Raw genomic sequence first — 22,558 nt, 5'->3', positions numbered from 1 at the left:
AGGAGGTAATTAGCCGCTATTTAAATCCTGGTTTTCCTGCTGAAGTTAAACCTTGATTTAAGTCACTTGATACCTAAGAGTCTATCTTCTTTTCTCCAAGAAACAAGAGAAGAGGTAGCAATTCTGGTACATTCATATCCTGGGACTTGACTATTTAGTGATGATAACTGGGGTCCTCTCTGTAGTTAAAGTGACCAGCCCCGAGGTCTCTCCTCAGCCCTCCTTCCCATGTTCCTATGATCAGTGACACCAGGCCCTGAGGAATGTGTGTTTGGATCCCCCTGCTGGATAAAAAATTATATCCTCTAGTCATCACCTTAACATTTTCCAACTCAACACCTCCACTTTGTCCTGCATAGGCTGCCTCCCTACACGCCAGCTGTAGGAGGGACAGAAGTCAGGGCAGAGGGCGCACGGAAGACTTGTGCTCCAAGTTTCCCTTTGGCCTCTCCCCTCCCAGATGGTCACTCTACTCTTCAACACAGTGCCTAAGGGGAACTGCAGAATCTCCAGCATGTCCTCAGTATCTGACAGTAAATGACAGATTGCTTCTCAAACCGCTCCTCAGCCCTTCACTTTCAACCCTGAGCTAAGCATTCTAGGCCACATCCTGTGGGTGCTGACCAGGAGCCAGGTGTACTAAGAATGTCTACACAGAGCCTCACACAAATTTTAAAACCATCACGACTCTGCGGTATTAAGGTTTTGTTTTGTTTTTTCCATCTGCCCCCAGACTAGCCAAGATCAACATATAAATTGCTAATTCTGAGCTGAATGGCACTGCTAACATTTTAGGAAAAGACAAGGAGGAGAAAAATATACAGGCTTCATCCTTAAAAAGTTAAGACAGGGATGTGACAAACACATGTGTGGGCAAATGAAACTGCTCCTGTCTGTGGTGCGGGATGGCTCATCTTGAGCAGAGGAAAAAATACACAGGTGCCCACCTAAGCCAGCCTCGACCTCCCCATCTGCACCGTACCTGCTCTCCTCCCAGTCTCTGGGCTTCTTGGTTTCATTTGGTTTTATGCAGCGAATGTAGTGGGGTGTACATTTCATCAGGGTGCTCACAAGGTCATTGGCTTGTTTCTAGAAAGGAAGAATTATATCAGAAACATGAAACTTTCTCTAAGCAGACCAACTTTGAAAGGAGAATTGTGAAACTCCAGTGTGGAAATATATAGCTAGGAATTAATCTTGATGACAACATGTTCATTAAGTTTAAGACAGGTCTACTAAACCTTCTTGAAGCTCTGCTGACATTTATGATGATTTTAACACTTTTAAATGGGTTTGAAATTCGATCTTTGAAAGGAACTAGGCATGTTTAGTATAGCTAATAAAACAAAACAACAAAAAACCAAAAAACCCAGTTAATCTTCTCTTACAATTCTTTTCCTGTGGCACCAGAGAGCATGTCAGTTATTAACAAATTAAGTGCATTTTATATTGATTGAGGGGGCCTTTGTAAATATATTGCTTTCGTTCATTAATTTTTTTTTTTGCAAATTATTTGTAAAGATAAATCATCAAAATCCCCTACACTTTCAATCCAACCAATGAAGAATCACCTTATTAAAATGATGGAAATTCATAGTTAAAGGATGGAAGATTCATAGAAATCTCAGGATTTATAAACTTCTTGTATGCCATTTCATTCAACTTCCTCCTCAAGAAGAAGTTGTTCTTTTTAAAACCTGCAGATTTTGAGCACTTTCCATGTGGCAGATAATTTACTCCTTTGCAAAGCTAAAATATTCCGTATAAAATCATCTGTTACTACCTATATTCTCAGTACCCAAAGTGGAACTGGGTTCAAGCAGAAAAAGCCACGTAAGTAAAGCTGAGATTGCTTATGATGTATTTCAACTCATGAGAATCTCAAACTTTGTTTGAAGCAATAGGAGCAGAGCTCACATCAGCATTACCACCACACAGCTGAGCTCACCGTGTGGGTCCAAGGATGTGTGGCACATATGCAAAGTCTACTTCCAAGCAAATCAACACGAAGAGGGAAAACCTCTAAAAGAAAATAGTGCAATGGCATCTCCAAAGCCAGAAAACCATTACAAAGTCAGCAGAAGGGATTTGCTTGCAATAGACAACCCTCTTGCAATTAGGGCTTTTCTGTTTTCATGGGTTTGGGAAATCTGAAACCCTTGAGAAAAACTATTGGGTATATTCAAAACAAGATGTTCACTGGTGAATTAAGTTCTCTGTTTAGATGTGCAGAAAACAGCATTTTTTTGCAATGCTTGAAATTGAGGACAGAGCTGCAGAGGTTGCATGATTAAAGCAAAGCCCCATGATGAAAAAGTAAATTGCCTCTTATCTTCTTTGATGATGTAGATTGCACTCGAGAACAAATCTGATGATCTCTGCAACACGTAAGGTGAAGCTGGAAAGGGACTACAGAGTTGCTTCTAACAAAACTTTTTTTACTAAGTCCCCAAAGTCTTAATTTTTTAGCTTTTATTTATTTATTTTAAGTTTTTATTTAATTATTTATTTAAAAAAAATTTTTTTTTTTAAAAAAGATGACCGGTAAGGGGATTTTAACCCCTGACTTGGTGTTGTCAGCACCACGCTCTACCAAGTGAACTAACCAGCCATCCCTATATAGGGGTCTGAACCCATGGCCTTGGTGTTATCAGCACCACACTCTCCCAAGTGAGGCACAGGCTGGCCCAAGTTTTCATTTAATTAAAACTTTTAATTTCCATGAATGACTTTGCAGACTTTTCTATCATAAGCATACCTTCTTTCACTTTAGCACAAGGAAACATACAGAGGCAAGTATGACTTAAGTTGATGTGTCACTTGATGTAGTTCTGTCTAGCTCAAAATCGTAATGGATAACATTTACTGAGTGTGCATCAAGGGCAAGACACAAGGGTCATCCCATCTATTCTCACAGCAACTTAAAGAGGTAGCTACTATTACTGTTTCTGTTTTTTAGACAAGGAAACCAGGCCTTTATGAAATAAAGTATTGCTTGAGATGACACAATTAGCAAGCAACAAAGGTACGGCTTAAACCCAAGTCGATGTACTACCACGTCTGTTTCTTAGCCACAATGCTATTTTGCCTTCCTAACAAAGATACGGGATAATTTAGTGTGATATAAAAGGAATTAACTGGATGAGCTAGGATTAGACAAGAGCGGGTAGGTTGTGGAATAATTAATCTCAGCTAATAGGAATACATCCTAACCATCAAAGTTATTGTGAATTTCAATAGCTATGAGTCACCTTTAGATGTCCTCTGTGAGGGAGGATGTGAAGCAGGAACTAGTAACTGAGGCATGATTCCAGCCAAGAAGGTTTCAGCTATGAGGACAGAAAGCTACCAATGGTACTTGCTCAACAGAAGCAGGAACCAAATCAGGAAGATGGACAGGACAGTGAGAAAAGGTCTAGGGTGAAAGCTCCTCATTCTACCGTCAGCACACATTATTAGCAGGCCTGAGTTGCGGTCCTGACTATGTTACTTGCAAGTGACATGACAAATCACTAAATCTCTCTGGGCTTCAGTTTTTCCATCTGTAAAGTAAGGAGGTTGAACTAGAAGACCTCTAATATCTTAATCTAAAGGTTGGAACAGATGTTAAAAATCAACCAGTCCGATCACCCGCAAGATGCCTACAACTCCTCTGTCATATTTGCTTCCATTGCAGTTCCAGCCTCTCTCAGATAAAGTTGCAACCAGTCCACCTTTCCCAGCTCTTAGCTGGATTCCGTTTCTCTGTAGCATAGATCTTTGGCTCTAATTTCAATACTGGTTCCTTCCAGCTGCAACAATATAGAATTTATTGAAGCCTCAAAATCAAGTGTTATTAATTATAGTGGCTTTTCTTATAATTAAGAAAATAGGGGCCGACCCCGTGGCGCACTCGGGAGAGTGTGGCGCTGGGAGCGCAGCAGTGCTCCTGCCGCGGGTTTGGATCCTATATAAGGATGGCCGGTGCGCTCACTGGCTGAGCGCGGTGCGGCCGGTCACAAAAATGACAAAAAAAAAAAAAAAAGAAAGAAAATAGGAGTTCCTACCAAATGCATTATCTATTAATTCAATCCTACAGATGAATTTTAAATTTTTAAGTAATTAGCATACAATATAATAGCCAACACTAGAACTACCTTGAACATAAATTTAATTTTTCTTTCAAAGAACTCAGGATCCCTTCAAATATTTTAACCTGCAATTAAATTGATATCTGCAATTCACTGTGGCCATGGAAGGTACAAGAGGATTGGGCCATGGCTATGTATCTCTAAGAGGTGTCTTGGAGGGGACATATAAAACAGGGAGACTTTCACTTTCACTTGGAGGTAGACCACCAGGCAGACATGGTCACATGATCCACCAAGCAGGGTATGATTGGGGGTGAGAAAATACAGGACACTTCCTTTACATAAGCTGGCTGACTTCAGCTAGGCAATGGCCTGAGACTTGTCATCCTAAACAGTTTGGGTACAGCCCAGAAAAGCTGCAATTAAGGCATTCAACTAGACAAGAACATGAAGGAAAGAAAAGGGTCGAGCCTTTGAAGGAGGAGAAAAATGTCCCTACCTACCCCGACTCTCCATTTTACAGGGAATAATCCAGATCACTTGAAAATGAGTCATCACAACCTTGATGATCTGGGCCCCTTGGTTCTAAGTGTGACAGTCTTATGACTAGATTTTCCAGCCCACAGTGAATCCTTATCCAAGACCTTGAAGTGAAGGCATGAGTCAGAAACTTCACGTAGACAGTAATATTGGGGGCCTCATGAGAAGTTCATCTGGTCTCTGCCCTCAGCTCTCTGCTCCAGTCAACCTAACCCAGTGACCATCCTGGGGCTACTGAATTTCTCTAGCTCTTTGGACATGATGTCCCTGAAACTCAGAGGGCTCTAGCCTTCAGCTCAAACCTAGCTTGCACCTGACTTCCTCCACTAAACCTGAAGGAAGGCTCCTCTTGACTGGGATCTTCTCACTGCTGAGCTTTCACTGATTGTTTCCTTCATCCCAGCCAGTGCTTCTGCCCTCAGGAAGCTTACCAGGGGCTGGGGAGGCAAATTTCCATACATGAGACACTCAGAAAAGAAAGAGCCAGAGAACAGAGCAGACAATGACAGTCATGGTGTGCACAGTGAGAAGGACCTGTGGGACTTGGACACAGAGTGAACAAGGGGGAATGGAAAGCCTAGGCAGGGAACCAGCACACACACATCCAAGTGTCCCTTAAGAACTAAGCAGAGACGAACAAGCAAGGTACAGAGAGGGGACTGAGGGTAAAATGTAACAGGAGCTCATGTATATTTTGTGTTCAATATGTTTTAGGCACTGTGTTAGATGTTTCAGAAGAATCATTAAATTTAATTATCACAGCAACCACTTAAGATAGGTACTAAGATCCCCATCTCACAGATAAACAAAAGAGGCACTGAGAGTGTAAGTGACATGCTGGCACTCACATAGTTAGCAAAAGCCAGAGCTGGGATTTGAATACAGGCAAGCAAACCTGATAATCACTTGACCATATCCCTTCAATTGTAAAACCGGGGAGGTATTTAACTGGTACGATTTTTAAAAAAATACTCTTAACTGATATTGTTTTCAGAAAATAGTTTAGTGACTATTTCTCGGAGTTACATAATTAAGTGTGTTTGACACAACCACTCCATTCAGAGCATAATTAGGGACAATAAATTCCATCACGCAGTGGCTCAAATGACAGAGCACTGCCCACAGGGGCTCCTGAGAAACACTGTGAGAATTCCTCTGACTTTGACACACCCCGTGGCCAGAAAGGCCTGCAAGTCACAGCAAGGAGGGGTCTTCAAGACCCAGCGAAGAGGGATGCGGAAATTGCCCCTAAAAGACAAAGTGGACTTTCTGGCAAGTAATGTTCCATACTTGGCAAGTTTTTCAGCCTGGCCTGGAAAACTGTCTTCAATATCCAAGACAGGGCTTGGAACCACAAAATTTCTCTGATGCTTTAACAGAAATTCTTCCAGATTCAGTTTAAAGCCATTTCCTCTTTGAAAGTAGCTGATTATTATCTGCTGACTATTAAGCTATGAGGTACTTAATATCCACTTGGGGTTTCAGAACAGCCAAATCAAATTCAGCCTACGTCCTGTAACCTTTTCACAAGCAGCGAGATGACTTCTGGGCATCTCCTGTAACCATCCCCTTACATCTCCCCGACCTCATCCTGATCTGAGGGTGCAATTCCCAACTCCTAGAAACTTCCCCAAATAAAACTAACCTTTATTTTGCTCCCGGCAGTAGTTGGGCGCCCTTTCTTGTCAGCTTGCAGATTTTCCGGAAATAAAGACTTTATAAAAGGTCTGGAAAAGGAGAAAGAGAATGGATCAGCAATCTCTAAGCACCTTGGGGCTGAAATCCTGCCTCCTTAGAGAATGGGGCAAAGGGCTGTCCAGAAGCACATAACCTTGGCTTCAGAAAGGCTATCTGACTCATCACGCAAGCCATCAAGATGTGACTCGGAGAAAAGAACAACAGACAAAGGATACAGAGAAAAAATTCTAAGATAGAAGCATCTCGGAGTCTAAGCCTAAAAAATAAACTAGAAAATGCTGCCTTTCGAACACCCCCACTCACTAGAATTGAGGTATGCCTTGACAACAGAACACAACAGAGGGAGGTCAGTATGGGATTGTCAAGACCAGCAGGATAGAGCAGAGCTCAGGAACTTGCATGTAATGTCTGGATTCAGTGCAGATGCTGCTTTGCTCTAGTGCAGGGTTTCCGAACCTAAGCATGATTGATATTTGTGGCTGGATAATCCTCTGTTGCAGATGGGATTGTCCCCCACACTGTAGGATATTTAGCAGCATCAGTGGCCTCTGCTCACTAGATACCAGTGGCACACTGTCCCCACCCCCACACAGAAAACTCTGACAAACTACTTTTGAGCATGAGCAATTTTAAGTGGAGCAGTAACAAATTGCTAATGCTTTGCCTGCTGAAGATATTTTCATTAGCAGTTCTACTTGAGTTTTGTGTGCTCACACTCCTGTGTCACCAGCACACAGAGCAGGGCCTGTGTCTTAGTCATTTTAGTGCCCCTGGTGTCTGAAGCATAGCCTGGTACATAGTAGGTGCATGATAAATATTTGCTGACTAAGTGAATGAGGTGATCCATGTAAATTGGCAATCTGACACTCAAATTCACTTTCTCCTAAATGACATTTTTGGGCATTTGAATTTTCCAGGAAGTCTCCCCAGAAATCTACTTTAACTTAACCAGACACAATTATAGATTTCTGCAGCAAATGTGTTCACAAAACAATAGACCACGTCTATATGATAGGAGTTTATGTGGAAGCATCATTAGCTCTTGAACTTGGCAGGAATTTTAATAACTAAAAAAAAAAAAAAAAAATCTCTGGGAAGCAAGTCTGTACCTGACTGCCATGAAACCCACAAGCTAGGACTTGGCTTACCTGACCTTCTCAGAGAAGAGCACATTGATCTTATGTGGTTTGAATGAAAAGGAATCCAATATCTCAAAAGTGGCGTGTGAGCACAGGGAAAGGCAGGCATGGGGAGAGAAGGGCAAGCAATGGGGAGTTGGGGGGAGAGAGGTAAATGGAGCAGAACAGCTTCTGACCAGGGCCTGAACAGGAAACTCTATTTTGCTTTCATTGCAGCTGGGTCTTTCTTGGAAAGTTATCAGGCTTGCTGCTGTTGATTAGAGAAGTTAATTGTTATGACAATTTAAGGAACAGAGACTGAAGGTGCATCTCTTACTGGGAAGAAGCTCTAAAAATGGCAAGATCTGGAAGGCTGTGCAATATTGTACTTGCCTGGCATGTATTTGCCTCTCATGTCAATTGTCTCCTTATCCATTATCTAGGATCTTGGGAACCTTTTCAGGGAGGAGGAAGGAAAGGACGTAGAGCTGGTCCTGAGAGCTCCAGCAGCTTGCAAGGAGGAGGCCCTACCTCCTTCTACCCCAATAGCTTAGGCAGGGTCTTGGGAATTAAAATGTACCTCTGAATCCCCTTCTAGTTGCTCCTCTCAGAGTCCTTGAGCCATTTCCCAAGTGTTTCAGGGACTTGGGTTAACTTGGGTCTTGCTAAGCCATTAGCCGTCTTTAAAAATTTAGTGAGCATGGAGAATTCTTGGGATGATGTTCCAAAAGCAAAGTATCATAGAACCAGACTGTTACACTCTTAACGGTCAGAAATGCCATCCTAAGCCAAATCCAGTATGGTCATTTCTCTCTGATAATAATATTGAAAATGATGAAGTTAGGAGCCTTGAAGGACATGCAGATGCTACTTGGAATTTAGGAACATAAAGTGTTAGGGCATAAGGAAGAGACTGAGATTGCAAAAAGGAAAGCTATTCTGAGAAACAAAGTAGTCTAATTATAGTCCAGATCCAACAGCTCAAAAGGACAAAATGCTAACCACTCAAACCCCACAAGTTTGTCTTAATATTGAAAACTTTATCAAACCTATAACCTACGTTAGATAAGGCAAATCACACTCACAGTTCACTGCTCTGCATAAGTTCGATCAGATCCATAAAAAGCACATCACGGTTCCTTTCACAAAAGCCATCCATGTCATAGGATACCTGGTCAAGAACAGAAAGAAATCTAATTTTATCCTTTAAGTATTTCATTGGACAAAAACTCAAGCTGGCATGGCTACCCTTACCAGAATGTGTGCATTTCCTGATGTAGCCTTTGGGATTTCACCATGAACGGTCACATGAAGGCTGTGCATATCTTACTTAACTTGTTAGCTGACTTAGCTGGTGATAGCCTGTGGATGCTGATGAATATTTGGCTGCTAGGATGGCCCAGATGACCTATGAGCAGTACTCTAGCTCTCAAGATCACATGCCCCTTCTTCAATGGATGGGGTGTCTAAGTAATAAACTTAATTCTTTTCCTAAACTGCAGCTAAGACAGAACAAAAGTGAACCCCCTCATGCTCATCCATCCATTGCAATGGGCCATGTAATCTGAGGCCCTGCAATTTCTCTCAGAAGTGGTATCAGAGTTGCACCAATTTGGCCAGAAACTCGTGCTCAGGGACCCTGGTTAACAAGACATCAGCTGGTATGAAAGATGAGACGAGTAAATTTCCACAGGACCAGGAAGTCCCCAGGAGACATGACCTCAACTGCCCTTTGCATAACCAGCACTCCCACACAGCTCAGCACACAGTAGACACACAGTACTCATGCGTTTTACTAGAACAAACACCCAAAGTGAGCTCTTGGCCCTGATATATTTTCCCAGTGGACATGGACAGGCAATAGCGCGAGTTTGTGACTGCAGCCAGAGGCAAGACAATAATCCATCCCTTTAGCAGTTAATGCATGTACCAGGGTGATTCATGCTTTAAAAACAGGCAATAGTGCATACGATCTTTTGTTTCACACTCCCCAAACACTTCACAGGTCTTGTTTGTTAAATGAATAAAGTACGGTGAGGCCTATGGACATGGATGTCATTTGCCTCATGAGAAACGTATCTCAGACCCAAAGGTTTAAAACAGGCAGACATGAAAATGGATATCTCCCTCTTTCCTGTTAATCCCCTCTTGCTGGCTATACCTTCCCAGCGTAGTGGTGGATGATGAAGCCCTGGTTCCAGCTGTTGAAGTGCTCGTGACTCCCAATCTGCATCTGAAGTTTCTGCAGCAGCGTCTGATCTGCCCCTTCACCCACCGCATGCATCGTGGCGCACACGTCATCCAGGATGCTCATGATCCCAGGAGGGTTCTGACGGGAGTGAGAAGGCAAGGCCCCAGTCACTGACCTTCTCAAAACCTGCCATGCTTACCGGGTCCTTTCTCAAGCGAGGAAACAGCTTCCTAGACTTAAGATACCATCTTGAAAGTCAGTCTTTCCCTTCAGGCAAGAATGTAATTAATAGTCCCCAATGGGGAGTTTCCACTTAGTCCTATAGATAGAAGAAATTCCATTTTCCAAAATGCTGTTTAACTCCCTGAAGTTCTATCCAAGACGAACAGATCATTATCTGCTCACTCCTATTCATACTAAGTTGACTTTAACAAACCAAGAGAAAAACAAAAACATTATCTTTGACCCTAATTCATTGTTTAATGTTCTCTTTCAGCCTTTTACCCACATAGGCATTATTGACACGTTTACGCAGCGTGCCCATTCTGTCATGTCATGCTTCGTTGCATAGCACTAATTTGTAAACATTCCTTATGTTTTACATATTCTTCACACTTATTATTTCAATGACTATAATCCTGTGCACTGATATGCTATCGTTTATTTAATGACTGACTTGTCTATGTATGTTTTTATTATTTTCAGTTTTCAGCTTTTACATTTAAAAAACAACAACAACAAAAAATAGTCCTTTATCTTCTTTTGGATTTTATCTTCTTTTGAATCATTTCTTAGGGTTAAAGTCTAGAAGTTACATGATTGGACTAGAAGACAGGGCCAGCTCATGGTAATTTATATGCATTGTCATCAATATAAGTGATAGTTGTGTTCTCTTAGAATTCAGTAACAGCTTCCATTTGTGAATTGACATTTCACTCACATACACATGTTCATATTTACTACAAGAATAAAACCCTACTGTTCTGTTTTCATACATACACATATACACAAAACTGTAATTGCTAGAATTCGTTGCAAAAGAGTTGTCACATTGTCTGTTCTAAAACAACAACACGGAGAGCAAAAAGTCACTTAGTGTAAGGCTGTTAGCTGTGAAGAGGTGCACCACGCCGATACTTACGACTTTGTTCTCTATGAGGTCACACACGATTTTGTTATTGAAGTACTCAATGGGTGTCCATCTTATTCCCTCTTGAACATATTCTTCCTGTATGACAGAAACCAGGAACTCACATTATTCCTCAGTCAAGACTAGCTGGAGCTCTGTGCAGATGGATATTAAAAGTACATAAATCACCATGAAAGAAAAAAAAACGTGAACGCTCTTCCACAAAGACTAGGAACCTTAATTCTTTTTTTTTTCTCTAAGTGATAGGAAAGAAATATTTCACTGTTTGGTGATTTTTATCTCTAGTTTGAATCAAATGAAACTGTTACCACACAATTGTTTTTGACCGATAAAAATGACAATTCAATATGGCTTAGCCTGTAAGTCCAGTTCCCCCCAAAATCTCTTAGAATTCAACACAGGACAGGAGTACAGATTTGCATCTAGGTACTAAGGGGGAGGGTCCTCTGTCAGATTAGTTGCTCATTCTACTTGATGGATAACACCACACTATCCTGTTGTGCTCCTTCCTCACTGCTCTTGCTCGGTTGGAATTCTATGCTAGCTTTTTCTTCTTTCCTGATCTTTATATATGATGGAGAATCTCAGGGCTCAATCTTCTACACATCTTGTTTTCTCAACCCTCCTTCTCTAGGTGACTTCATTCAATCCCATGGCTTTAAATACCACCTGTGTAGCCTAATGACCCCCAGATTTATTTCTCTAGCCTCGATCTTACCACTGAGTTCCAGACTCACTTACATTCCACATAGTGGAATCTCCACTTGGATGTATAGAAGGCCTCTCAGACTTAACACGTCCAGAGGAGTTCTGATTCTACATCTCACATGGTGTCTTCTAATCTTACCCTTCAGTAAACAGTCTTACTGCTGGCCCTCTTATTCTAGCTACAAAGCTAAGAATCACCCTTAATTACTCTTCCCTTCTTAGCTACTGCTAATTGAACAAGTCCCACTGGTTCCATCTCCAAATATACACTGGATCTGACTGCCTCTTTCTTCCTCACCACCTCTCCCGCTCCCATCTCCCATCGTTGTCTAGACCCCCGCCATTTCTGGCTTAGTCTCCCGCAGTAGTCTAACTGGTTTTTCAACTTTCACTTTGGTTTGCTTTCCCCTGCCTCACCCAATCTGTAAGGCTACAGAGCCAGAGTGACCTTTTCAAAAACTCAGCACACAATTCAAATGTCACTCCCTGCTCAAAATTTTTCACTGGGTCCTCATCATACTTACCAGAAAATACAAAGTCTTAGCCATGCCCTATAAATTTCTATCTGATCCAGCCCCTGCCTAATTCTTCCCATTTCAGCCCATCCCACTCTCCCCTGGTTGTCTTGCTCTAGCTACTCTGTGGTGGTGGAAAGCTAGAATCCAGGGTAAAGGTTCATGTGAAACCCACTGGCTATTGGTGTTTCTTAAGCAGAGGCACAGACACTTTCACAACTAAATGATCCCAAAATAGCCATTGATATGCATAGTGGCTTGAATAGTATCTTCCAAACATTCATGTCCAGCCAGAACCTCAGAATATGAGGTTTGAAAAGACAGTCTTTGTAGATCTCATAATAAAATCATCGTGGATTTAAGGTGTTCCCTAAATCCAAAGAATGATATCTTTATAAAGAAAAGGAGAGGGAGATTTGAACATAGACACAGAAAAGTCCATGCAAAGAAAGACAGAGGCAGAGATTGGAGTTATACTGTCATAAGCCAAGGAATGAGCCAACAGAAGCTGGAAGAGGAAGGATTCTAGGAAGGATCCTAGAGCCTTTGGAGGCAGCATGGCCCTGATGACACCTTGATTTCAGACTCTGGAGTCCAGAACTATGAGAGAAAAAAATTTTGATGTTTTAAGCTGCCCAGTTTACTGAGGCCCTAGGAATCTAAAACAATATGGTCTCAGAAAGATGATGGAACCAGCACTGAACTATAAGCAACTAAGAAGAAACTATAAGCAGCACATGTTACCTCAAGTTGGAATTAAAATATCAGCTTTGTTAAATCAGCTGGCCAGTTAGCTAACTTGGGAGAGTGTGGTGCTGGTAGTACCAACATCAAGGGTTCAGATCCCTTTACTGGCCAGATGCAAAAAAACCTCAAAAAACAAAACAAAAAAACCCAACCATTTATTTTAGGGAAGGGTAGGAGTGGAGCAGATCTGAGAAAACCAAGTTTTTCCTTTGGAACACAGTATATGCCATAGACAGTTGGGGTAGGAACTGGGCTCCCATTTTCTACTTGGTCAATGAGTCAGTGTAGTAAAAACAGCCAGTCATAAGTCCAACTGCACAGCATCATTTGCTTAAAGGAGAAAGAAAATGTAGCAGATGGTATTTATATTCATAGACTAAAATGCCACAATGGCATATGTTTTTCCGCCTGACGTTATTAGGTACATTTTCTAATTCAAGACTGAATCCTGAATCTATTATCCAAGGAGAGAAATCTATACCCTTTAAAACAAAGCGAAATAGAAACAGAATCAGATTAATGAAGAGGGACTGCTTACCTGTTCTGCCTTTAATGTCAGTTCAATAAAAATCTGCTGTAACTTTTCATTAACAAAATTGATACAAAACTGTTCAAAGCCATTTTTCTGGAAAAAAAGAAAGTTACTCACATGTAATTTCGAAAACTCATTTAAAAATTATTTCTCGAGTGATTTAGTGAAATGTCTATGTGAAAAGCTTTAATAGGAATGCTGGATGCATCAATAGAAAGAAACATAGTTTATATTTAGGAGAAACTAATTTGGTAAAGGTACATGAAGAACACACAAAGGTAAAAATGAACCAGAGTGGTTGTTTTTCACTGCCTGGAATTATTTCTTGCAGGCCAGATGAAATACATTACCCTCCCCAACCCCAATTATTCAAACTGGCCTTACCTGGAATATTTCAAAGCCATAGATGTCCAAGACGCCAATGTTGTATTCTTCATGGTCCTTCTCCATGGCTTTATTGATAGACTAAGAGAAAATAGAGAGCATGACAATGAACTCCTTGTCATTCCTATGGAAACGGGCACGCGGGGGAGGAGGCAAGCAATAGTGGACACAGCAAACTCTACTGCCTGTGGGAAACAGAGGACAATGTGAGGACAGGTGACTTGCAGCTTGGAAAAGGTCTCCGTGCAAAGTCAAATACTTTGGAAAACCACCAGGACCCAACAATACTACTACGGTAGGAAAAAAAAAAAGTTTGCTTAATGATGAAAACCATTAATTTCAGGAAGAGCTAGCTTTTCTCAGGAAGCCTTGAGAATTAAAAGAAAATGTCATCTTGGATGACTGAAGTAAAACCGATTACACATGAAGAACCACTACCATGAGATCTGTAAATATCACTTCCATTGTCTCCCATTCGGCAGTCATTTAATAATCACCTAACAATACGCCAGGATGCCAAGGACTGTTTCGTTCCTGTTCCCAGGAGTTCATAGAGAGGATGAGTTGTCTACAGATAATAATAATAGTAACTACTTCTAAATCGATAATAAAAGCAGCTTACATGTACTTCACATTCACCTCTGTCAGGCTTTGCTAGGTGCTCTCCATGTGCTGTTTCACTTAATTCTCATTACAGTTCTCATAAAAGCAGTCATACCATTGTTATCCCCATTTTCCAGATGAATACACTGAGGCTTGCCTAAGATTGCACTGCGCAAGAAGCAGGGCCTGGGATTAAATTTAAGAAGTATGATGCCTAAATCTGTGTTCTTATCATTGTGAGAAGAGGCCAGGCAATTCAGTGGAACAGGCTTAATGATAGCAGGGTAGGCATATGGTAGAGGGGGCTGGTGGGGGGTGCAGGAGAGGGAGGAAGATAACAAAAATTCCTGGAGGTGGTGAATATCTGGATGATTTTTTCCAAATAAAGAAAATGACCTATCAGCTTTTGTTTGCTAATGGTGACATACAACACTGAGCCTAGTACCTGGAACACAGTCAGTGACCAGTAAATGCCACCTCAAATTAGTATCACTGACATGGGCATTCATCCACTTTTATCACAAAAAAATTGAGGGATGACAGGAAGGAAGGAAGGGGAGAGGTCCAAAGCTGGAAGGTACCCTGAACAGACACAAGAGGTGGGTCTAGTCCCAGGTCTGGGCCACTCTCCTGCTGAAAGACATTGGGCCAATCCACCAATACTCAGGCTTGAGATTCCTTTCTCAGCAAAATGAGGGATCTGGACGAGCTAAATGCATGACCATTTAGTATAATCGTGACCTTCCCAAGAAATCTTACCCTTCAAATCACCATAAGATGTACACGGAATGCTTATCCTACTCTGCCCTGCTCGACTCTGCCCTAACCATACTTTAAGCCTCAGGGATGTTATTGCCTGGATTCAAATACAGACTTGTTAGATCTACTGGCCCTGCTATTGTCTCTTGACTAGGGTCTTGACTAGCTTGAATATATAAAAGTCAAAGGAGCAGAATAGCTAGGAATCTAGGTGCTCCTAGATCAATCACATAATAGCAGGGTAACCTTGGGAAAATTCCTTAACCTCTCTGTGCCTCACTTAGTTTATCTGTAAAATAGAGTTGATAAAACATAAGTAACAGGGTTGTTGTAAGAACTGAGGGTTTTTTTTTTTCTAAAATATTTAGAACAGTATCAGGCACATAGTTAGTGCTATATAAGTATTTACTATTATTATTCTACCATTTAGAGGCTGCAGTGATTAATATAGACTGTCACTGGCAGCTCTACACTGCTGAAAGACTAATTTTCAGAATATATATGTGATTATATATATAAATATGTATAGATATATGCATATGCATGTATAAGTGTACATATATATTTCTGCCATAACCAAAACTTTCATGGTAATTTAAAAATATATCCAAAAAATCTTTGATATTCCTCCCTTCGAAAGGTGCAGACTAATTCTCCTAAGTGTAGACTATACTTAGGGACTTGCTTCTAATAAACAGAATGTGAAAGAGTGACAATACTTGAGTCCAAGATAAGGACATAAAAAACTTGTGACTTCTTGCTCATCCTCTTTTAGATCACTCATTCTGGGGAAAACCAACCACCATATTGTGAGGATATTCATGTAGCATTGAAAAGAGGCCCACGTAGCAGGGAACTGAGACCTCCTGCCAACAGCCATATGAGTGGTCCATCTTTCAACCAGATCCTTCAGCCCTAGCCAAGCCTTGAGATGACTGCAGTTCAGCATCTTGACTTCAATCTTGTCCTTGAGTCATAACCACCAACCCAAGTCCCTCCCAAATACCTGATTCATAAAAACTGTGAGAAAATAAATGCTCATTATGGCAAGCCACTAAGTTTTGGGTTAATCTGTAACACAGCAATATATGACAAATACAACGTTCCTAAACCTTTAGGCTCAAAAGTCAAGAAAGGTCTCCTCTTTTTTCTGATCTCTTGTCCAGGTTTTATTCAATACTTTGTCCAGAAAAACTGTTACTGTATTAGGTCTAGCTAATGTGTCTTGGTGGGCAATTCTAGAAGTAAAATCAGGATTCGACGATCCCAGAGTGAGAGGATAAAAACTGGCAGAGTAAGGTAATAGTTAAAAGGAATAAACCAAAACATGAAAACGAACTCTTAGTAGTTTTACTCTTTATAGCTAAAATGTGAAGCATCACCAACATCAACCTGTGTTTACTTACATCCACCAAGAAATCGAAGACCCGGGCATGCAGGGCCTTGGAGAGTGCGTCCCTCGTGTAACAGGCCTGCTCCACATTGAGGGTCACGTGGATGGACTCGGACTTGCCTCCCCACTTGCTATCCATCTGTCGGCTCGTTAGCTTTTCTTTCAACCGGTCCTGGTTTATCCCCAGCAGATATGCAGGAAAAGCCAAAACTGCAGAACATAAAAGAAAACATGACTATCTTTCAAAATTGTAACAATGCATCTCACAAACACATGGAGGCACTTGTGTGCACGTGTGCACATGCAAGTCACCATCATTAGCCTTCAAGAACTTAGACTCTAGTGAAGGGTGCTTATCAGCAATCCCACACACATCCATCTATTTTGTTTTTCCCAATTGTTGTATTATATGAGTCAATTCCTATGATGACTGAGACTTCCAATAATATAAATCAGTGATCCAAGAAGGATAGCAAACCAGATCACAGTTAAATGCCTAAAATGGACATCTCTCTAAGCTTGAGCCCGGAAGGAACTCAATTAAGAAACATTTCTTTGGCTCCAAATATTGTTTTCTTCCTTTTTGGTACAATGTTTTCATGGCATCATTTCCAAAGAGTTTGAAGCACCTGATATCATCAAACTAATTGCAATTAATAACATATTTATTGAGTGCTTACCATGTGATTCCCAGTGGTGTTTATAGTGGTTACTGAAGAGAGGAGACAGCATGCAAAATATTTAAGAAATCTTGAAGAAAATCTAGGTGAGGCAAAGATAGTTTACCAAATAAAGAATCTTTCTTAAAGCTGAGTTTGTGACACAGACAGACATAGTTCTGGAAGAAAGATTTTAGAATAGGAAGACATCACAACTTGCTGGGGTAACAAAGAAAAATGTGGGGTTTGGATGAGATTTGGGCTGGGCCTAAAAGGATGAATAGGATTTGAACAGATCCAGACAGGGAAATGGAACATGCAAAGGTGAGGAGGCAGGAATGCAGGAGACATGGTCAGGACATGGCTACAGTGTATAGACCAGTATTGGTTACCGATGAAAGTTAAGGTAAAGTTGAAAGGTCAGGATGAATTCCAATGGTGGGGTTCCTTGTATGCCATGAGATGTCTGTGCTGGGGACAAAAGGAGGCCTGGATGGCTTCTAAAGAGGGGTGCTATAAGAAGATTCCTCTGGGGGCGGCATATGGAGTGAAATGGGATTGGTGTGATTCACATCGCATCGCAGCACACCCATGCCATCTTAATGTCATGTAGTATGGTATGGAACAGTTTTTGCATAGAAAAACTGAGACTCCCATTGTGCAGCAACTTGTTTCAGGCCAGGAAACTTACTGAGGAGAGATAGTAATATAAATGGAATTTTCTTGATTTCTGGGCAAAACACTTAATACAGATAAATGACACCATTTTTATGAATGAAAGAATGCTCAAGTTTTCCCAATATGAAAGGAAGATTTTTACATATGTAAATGAAAATTTTGAACTTGATTATGGGTCTTCTTTTTCTGCATAAACTTTTACCAAAATTCTCTGATAAAAAGATTTTGTTAAAGACCTTATGATAATGCTAAAAAATTGCAAGCCTCCCAGTAAAGGATAATCTGTTTGAATTTCACAGATGGTGTTAGAATGTAATGGGCTGACATTTCTCAGTATATACCTTCCAATGAGATTAAGTCAGTGAATGCATTTTGAAAAAGCATAAAGCCAGAACAAGGTATTTATCATCTATATGAGTGCTTCACAAAAATGCTTTGACCAATAGAGGCTTCCTATTACAAAGAACATGTGAACAAATCAAATGCACTGATTTGCCAGCGGCCACTTCTGTTAGTTCATTTTTAATGTTAACACATCTAAGAATATGGATGTGTCTTCCACTGAACTAAAACTTCCTTTGCACAGAGTAAGAACAGATGATGTCTGTAAATCAGATTGGACACATACAGGGTTGCTGTGTGAGTCAAGGGACATATACTCAAGTATCCAACACGTGAGTGGTCTTCACTCAGCAGACGCTATTATGTTGGTTATTATCACAAGCATCAGGGAGGGCATATCTCACTTGACGCAGTTGACATTATCATCAATGATCTATGGTATATTCACCAGGGCCCTTCTCATTGTTCATGGGAACCATATAGTGAATAGTTTTAGAAAACAAATAATTAGCCCCAATTTGTCTGTTTTGTAAAGAGTAGCTTTTCCCAAGCCCCTAACCACGCTAAAATGGGGACATGGTAAAACTATTTGGTAAAATTGTTTATGCCATTGTTTTTATGACTTAGCTAAAACAATTAGGGCTAAGATGAGAATCCCTGAAACAAAACAGACAGAAGGGACTGGCAAAGACACACACTATATACATTTCTCTCTCTTGTACCTCTTCTGTAGAAGAGGGCATAACTGAAGGACTGCAGGCACTCAGGAAACAAGGCATGGAATTTGGCCAAGAATCAGAGCCACAAGCTTAGCTAAGAAGAACTACAGAGGAAATATAGTACTTGGTTTGAAAAAAATCCATGCCATGTTTTTCAAGTGCAAGCTTAAATGGCCTCATATTTTCTTCAGTGGCTGCCCTGGTGCTGAGATTATAGGGCTGCTTCTGTTGACTGCCTCTCGGCTGTGAATTTCCATGAGGGAGTGTGAGCGTGTGGCTGGACGAGGTTTTTCATTTCAGTAGTATTCATTCAGTTTTGTAACAGCAGAAGATCATAAGCCATCTTAAAGTCCAGCAACAGACTGGTTCAAAAATCAAACTGTAGCCTACCAATGGAATGCCATGCAGCTATAAAAAAGATGACCCGCCCTATGAATTGATATAGAATACCCTCTAAGATAAATGTAAAGTGAAAAAGCAATGGTAGGACATTGTGTCATAAGCTCCCATTTTTGCATAAAAGTGGGAAAGATGAATGGATGTGTGTAGTCGTTCTGGAGCAAATATCCCTTAAAGGGAACACAAGAGACTAGGAATCTTGGTTACCTCTGGAGAGAACAAGTTGACTGGCAAAGTGGCAGATGGAAGAACTTTCACCATATACTTACTTGAACCATGTTCATGTATTGCCAAATGAACAAACCCCCAAATCAATAGAAGAAAATTATTGGAAGGGGGACACATTTCTTAGTTGGACCTCTTTTGGCTTCAAGCCAGAGCCTTTTCTGCTCTCCAGCCCTCCACCACCTTGAGTCGGGGAATTTCACAGACAGTTGCCAATCCTGGGCTTTACCCATTTGGCTGAGGAGGCTACTAACTCTGGACATCAATGTGCAATGAAATACTTCCTGGCTCAGACTTCCAGGGGAATGCTTGCTGTTTTATTTTATTTTATTTTTATTTTATTTTTTTTAAAAGATGACCAGTAAGGGGATCTTAACCCTTGACTTGGTGTTGTCAGCACCACGCTCACCCAGTGAGCGAACCGGCCATCCCTATATGGGATCCGAACCCGTGGCCTTGGTGTTATCAGCACCACACTCTCCCGAGTGAGCCACGGGCTGGCCCTTGCTGTTTTAGTGCCATGATTTTGTTCTCAAGCAAAAAGAGGCAGTAAAGGATTTTACTATCCAAGAAGGCAAAAGAAACTCAGTCTCCTTCCACAGAAACTACAACCAAACCCAAACTGTCAAGTGTTAGTGATCCTACTGGATACATCTGTGCACTTGATAAATATCAAGGACAATGTACATAAAGTCTAGAAACATAGTTATGGTGACAATGATGATGAAGTCATGTTTCTAGACTTTATGAACACCCTGCATATTTATTGTCTTTCACCCCTTCCCTGGAAAACATAATTCACCTTTCTCTTTATCAGATAGACATCGGCAGTTAGCAGAACTTCCCCTTTTACCAGAAAAGAAAACAAAAACATAAAAAAGAAACCTTATTTGGAATGGAAATATCCCCACTGCATTGTCAGCAATGAGTGGGATACTATTTATTACTAAACATCTAAATTTATCATCCTTGAAGAATGCTGAGAAAGGAAGAAATGCCTTCCTGGGTGGTTAAAGAATGTGTGGGTTCTGAGAACAGCCTGGAAAGCCGTCAATGCCTAAGAGGCTGAAATCATGCATCACAGTATTTGTGATAGATTGTGGGCACACATAACCAATAATGGCTCTCTGCAGGAGGGACCCTCATTTCTTCTCAAAGAGTATAAATGACTATTCAGGTCTTGAGGCTCCAACAATACAGGTGTGATCATGAAAGGCAATCATCAGAAAGGTCAACACAATAGTCAACGTCCATTTTTTCCTGTGTTCAGAAATCCACTCTAATCTAACCCATGAGGCAAACTGTGAACCTCTGAGCTCCCCATATTTACATATATTCTATTGCTTGACCTTCAGGATCTTTAGGTGAATATAGACACCAAAAACCAGTCACAGAAAAGGTCTGCATTAGTAGACTAATTTTCTGCATTATTAAGCCATTACTCTAATCTTCATTAAAGATAACACTTTATCTTTAAACCTAGATGTGAGTTTCTGCCAGATTCCTCAAGGTTCATGATAAATTGAAACAATGTCTTTAATCTGTGGTATGGGACATGGAGATGCTGGTGGTGAGGAGAGGGGCAGGTGCATAGAACAGGTCTAGTCTCTCATAAGGCCATTTGTCCTGCCACAGCAGGACACGGAAGACTTCACATCTCTTCCCAATACACCGCACTTGAGATCTAAGCAAAGGAAAGTGGTAGGTTACTTCTGATTCAGAGCTAACCAGCCATTTCCCCTCATTCAACCACCACGTGCCAGAGCTACGCACACTCTTCACTCTCCACTGCCGCGTAGTTGCCGACTTCTTTGAAGCTGATGTTTCCTAGGTGGAGAACTCCCGCCACTATCTGCAACACCAGCGTTTGCTCTTCTGCGAAGATCCCGATCACATTCATTGCATGCTGGGAGAGGAAAGAGAAATTATCCAGACAAGCCGGCCATCAGCTTTATAAGCCAGTAATAAAGAAGCCAAAGCATAGATTGGGTTGTGCAGTTATGTGTGGTTTAGCTTGAGATGGCAGCTGGAAGTCCCCGAACAATGTGATCACTGGCCAATGCACACATTCTTCTCAAATCTCAAAGTTGTGCTGGAAGGGCAGTTCTATCTTTAAATTTAACATGCTATCCTCCAAAAACAAGGGCCAGAGAGCTCCGGGAGGAAAGATACTCAGAGAAGCTGTAGCCACATACAGGGCTGCAAGCCTGCCCTTGTCTCTTGGTGTGTTCTTGCTGCCAACTCTCTCCCTCTAATGGCACTGCTCTGCTCTTTCCAGCTATTGCAAGTAGACTCAGGACATCTTTCCCTTCACTGGGAGGGATGAGAATTGATTGTACTTGTAAATGGATCTTGATTAAAAATCAACAGGAAATTGAATAAAGGCATTATTAAAAAGTCTAGTTGTGGAGGTCTATTAAATTCATTAAAAATAGCTGAAATGTTTGCTTTAGCTCTCGGAATCCTAAGAGAATTACACTGTAGGACCAGCATGCAGGCCCCTTATCTGCACTTGTTCTCCCAGCTCCTTTGATGCCATGTGACCTCTTGATAATATCTTATTGTCCAGGCACCAGGACACAGTCTGTCTGAACTCCTGTCCCTTTCAAGTACAAATGTCAGCTCCACTCAAACTGAATCTCCCTGGCTCATTCAGGGTTTCCCACTCAGTTCTGAATCTGGGAGGAGGGACAGGCCCGGCTTGTAGCTGACTCAAAGGACAGTGGTAATGCAGTCCTTTGCGGCTAAATGGGGTTTACCCCTACAAAGTTCTAGATTGACTCATTTAAATTGTTTCCCCCAGGATGCTACCCCCCAATAATCTACCTAGTTTCACAACTTCTATTGCAACATACATACAATGTGGACCTCATGGAGTAGAAGGACCGTATTCGGATCTGTACAATACACAGGTGGAGAGAAAGTCCTCAGAAACAGAAAAGAAATGAAGAGGGTGGAGAAAAGACTAAAGGTGCTCCAAAATTTCTAAACCTAATTAAGATCGTAACTGTGCTGTTTGCTTAGCTGTCCTAAGGAAACAGCTCATCAACTGTGTAGGCCGTCAGCACACAGGAATGCTAAATGTATTTCCCACAATAGTTTTTGCCTGATTGTCAGGGTTCCTGTAG

The 22,558-nt window shown here is 41.2% G+C and overlaps 1 protein-coding gene across 1 annotated transcript in view; it reads right to left on the bottom strand.

Annotated features, from left to right (window-relative positions):
- Positions 1-22,558, bottom strand: part of MYO1E (myosin IE) — a 178,769-nt gene that overhangs the window by 49,229 nt on the left and 106,982 nt on the right. Inside the window, exons 9-17 of the mRNA XM_063089160.1 lie at positions 21,204-21,336; positions 16,422-16,618; positions 13,654-13,734; positions 13,276-13,362; positions 10,759-10,845; positions 9,588-9,755; positions 8,512-8,597; positions 6,256-6,337; positions 983-1,089 (exon numbers count right to left, since the gene is read on the bottom strand). Of these exons, the coding sequence (XP_062945230.1) occupies positions 983-1,089; positions 6,256-6,337; positions 8,512-8,597; positions 9,588-9,755; positions 10,759-10,845; positions 13,276-13,362; positions 13,654-13,734; positions 16,422-16,618; positions 21,204-21,336 (1,028 nt within the window). The remainder of the gene's footprint in view (positions 1-982; positions 1,090-6,255; positions 6,338-8,511; positions 8,598-9,587; positions 9,756-10,758; positions 10,846-13,275; positions 13,363-13,653; positions 13,735-16,421; positions 16,619-21,203; positions 21,337-22,558) is intronic.

Source organism: Cynocephalus volans, chromosome 3 (assembly GCF_027409185.1).
Source record: "Cynocephalus volans isolate mCynVol1 chromosome 3, mCynVol1.pri, whole genome shotgun sequence".
Classification (NCBI taxonomy): domain Eukaryota; kingdom Metazoa; phylum Chordata; class Mammalia; order Dermoptera; family Cynocephalidae; genus Cynocephalus; species Cynocephalus volans.
Note: the sequence above shows the minus strand (reverse complement) of the source record. Positions and strands in the feature narration are given on the sequence as shown.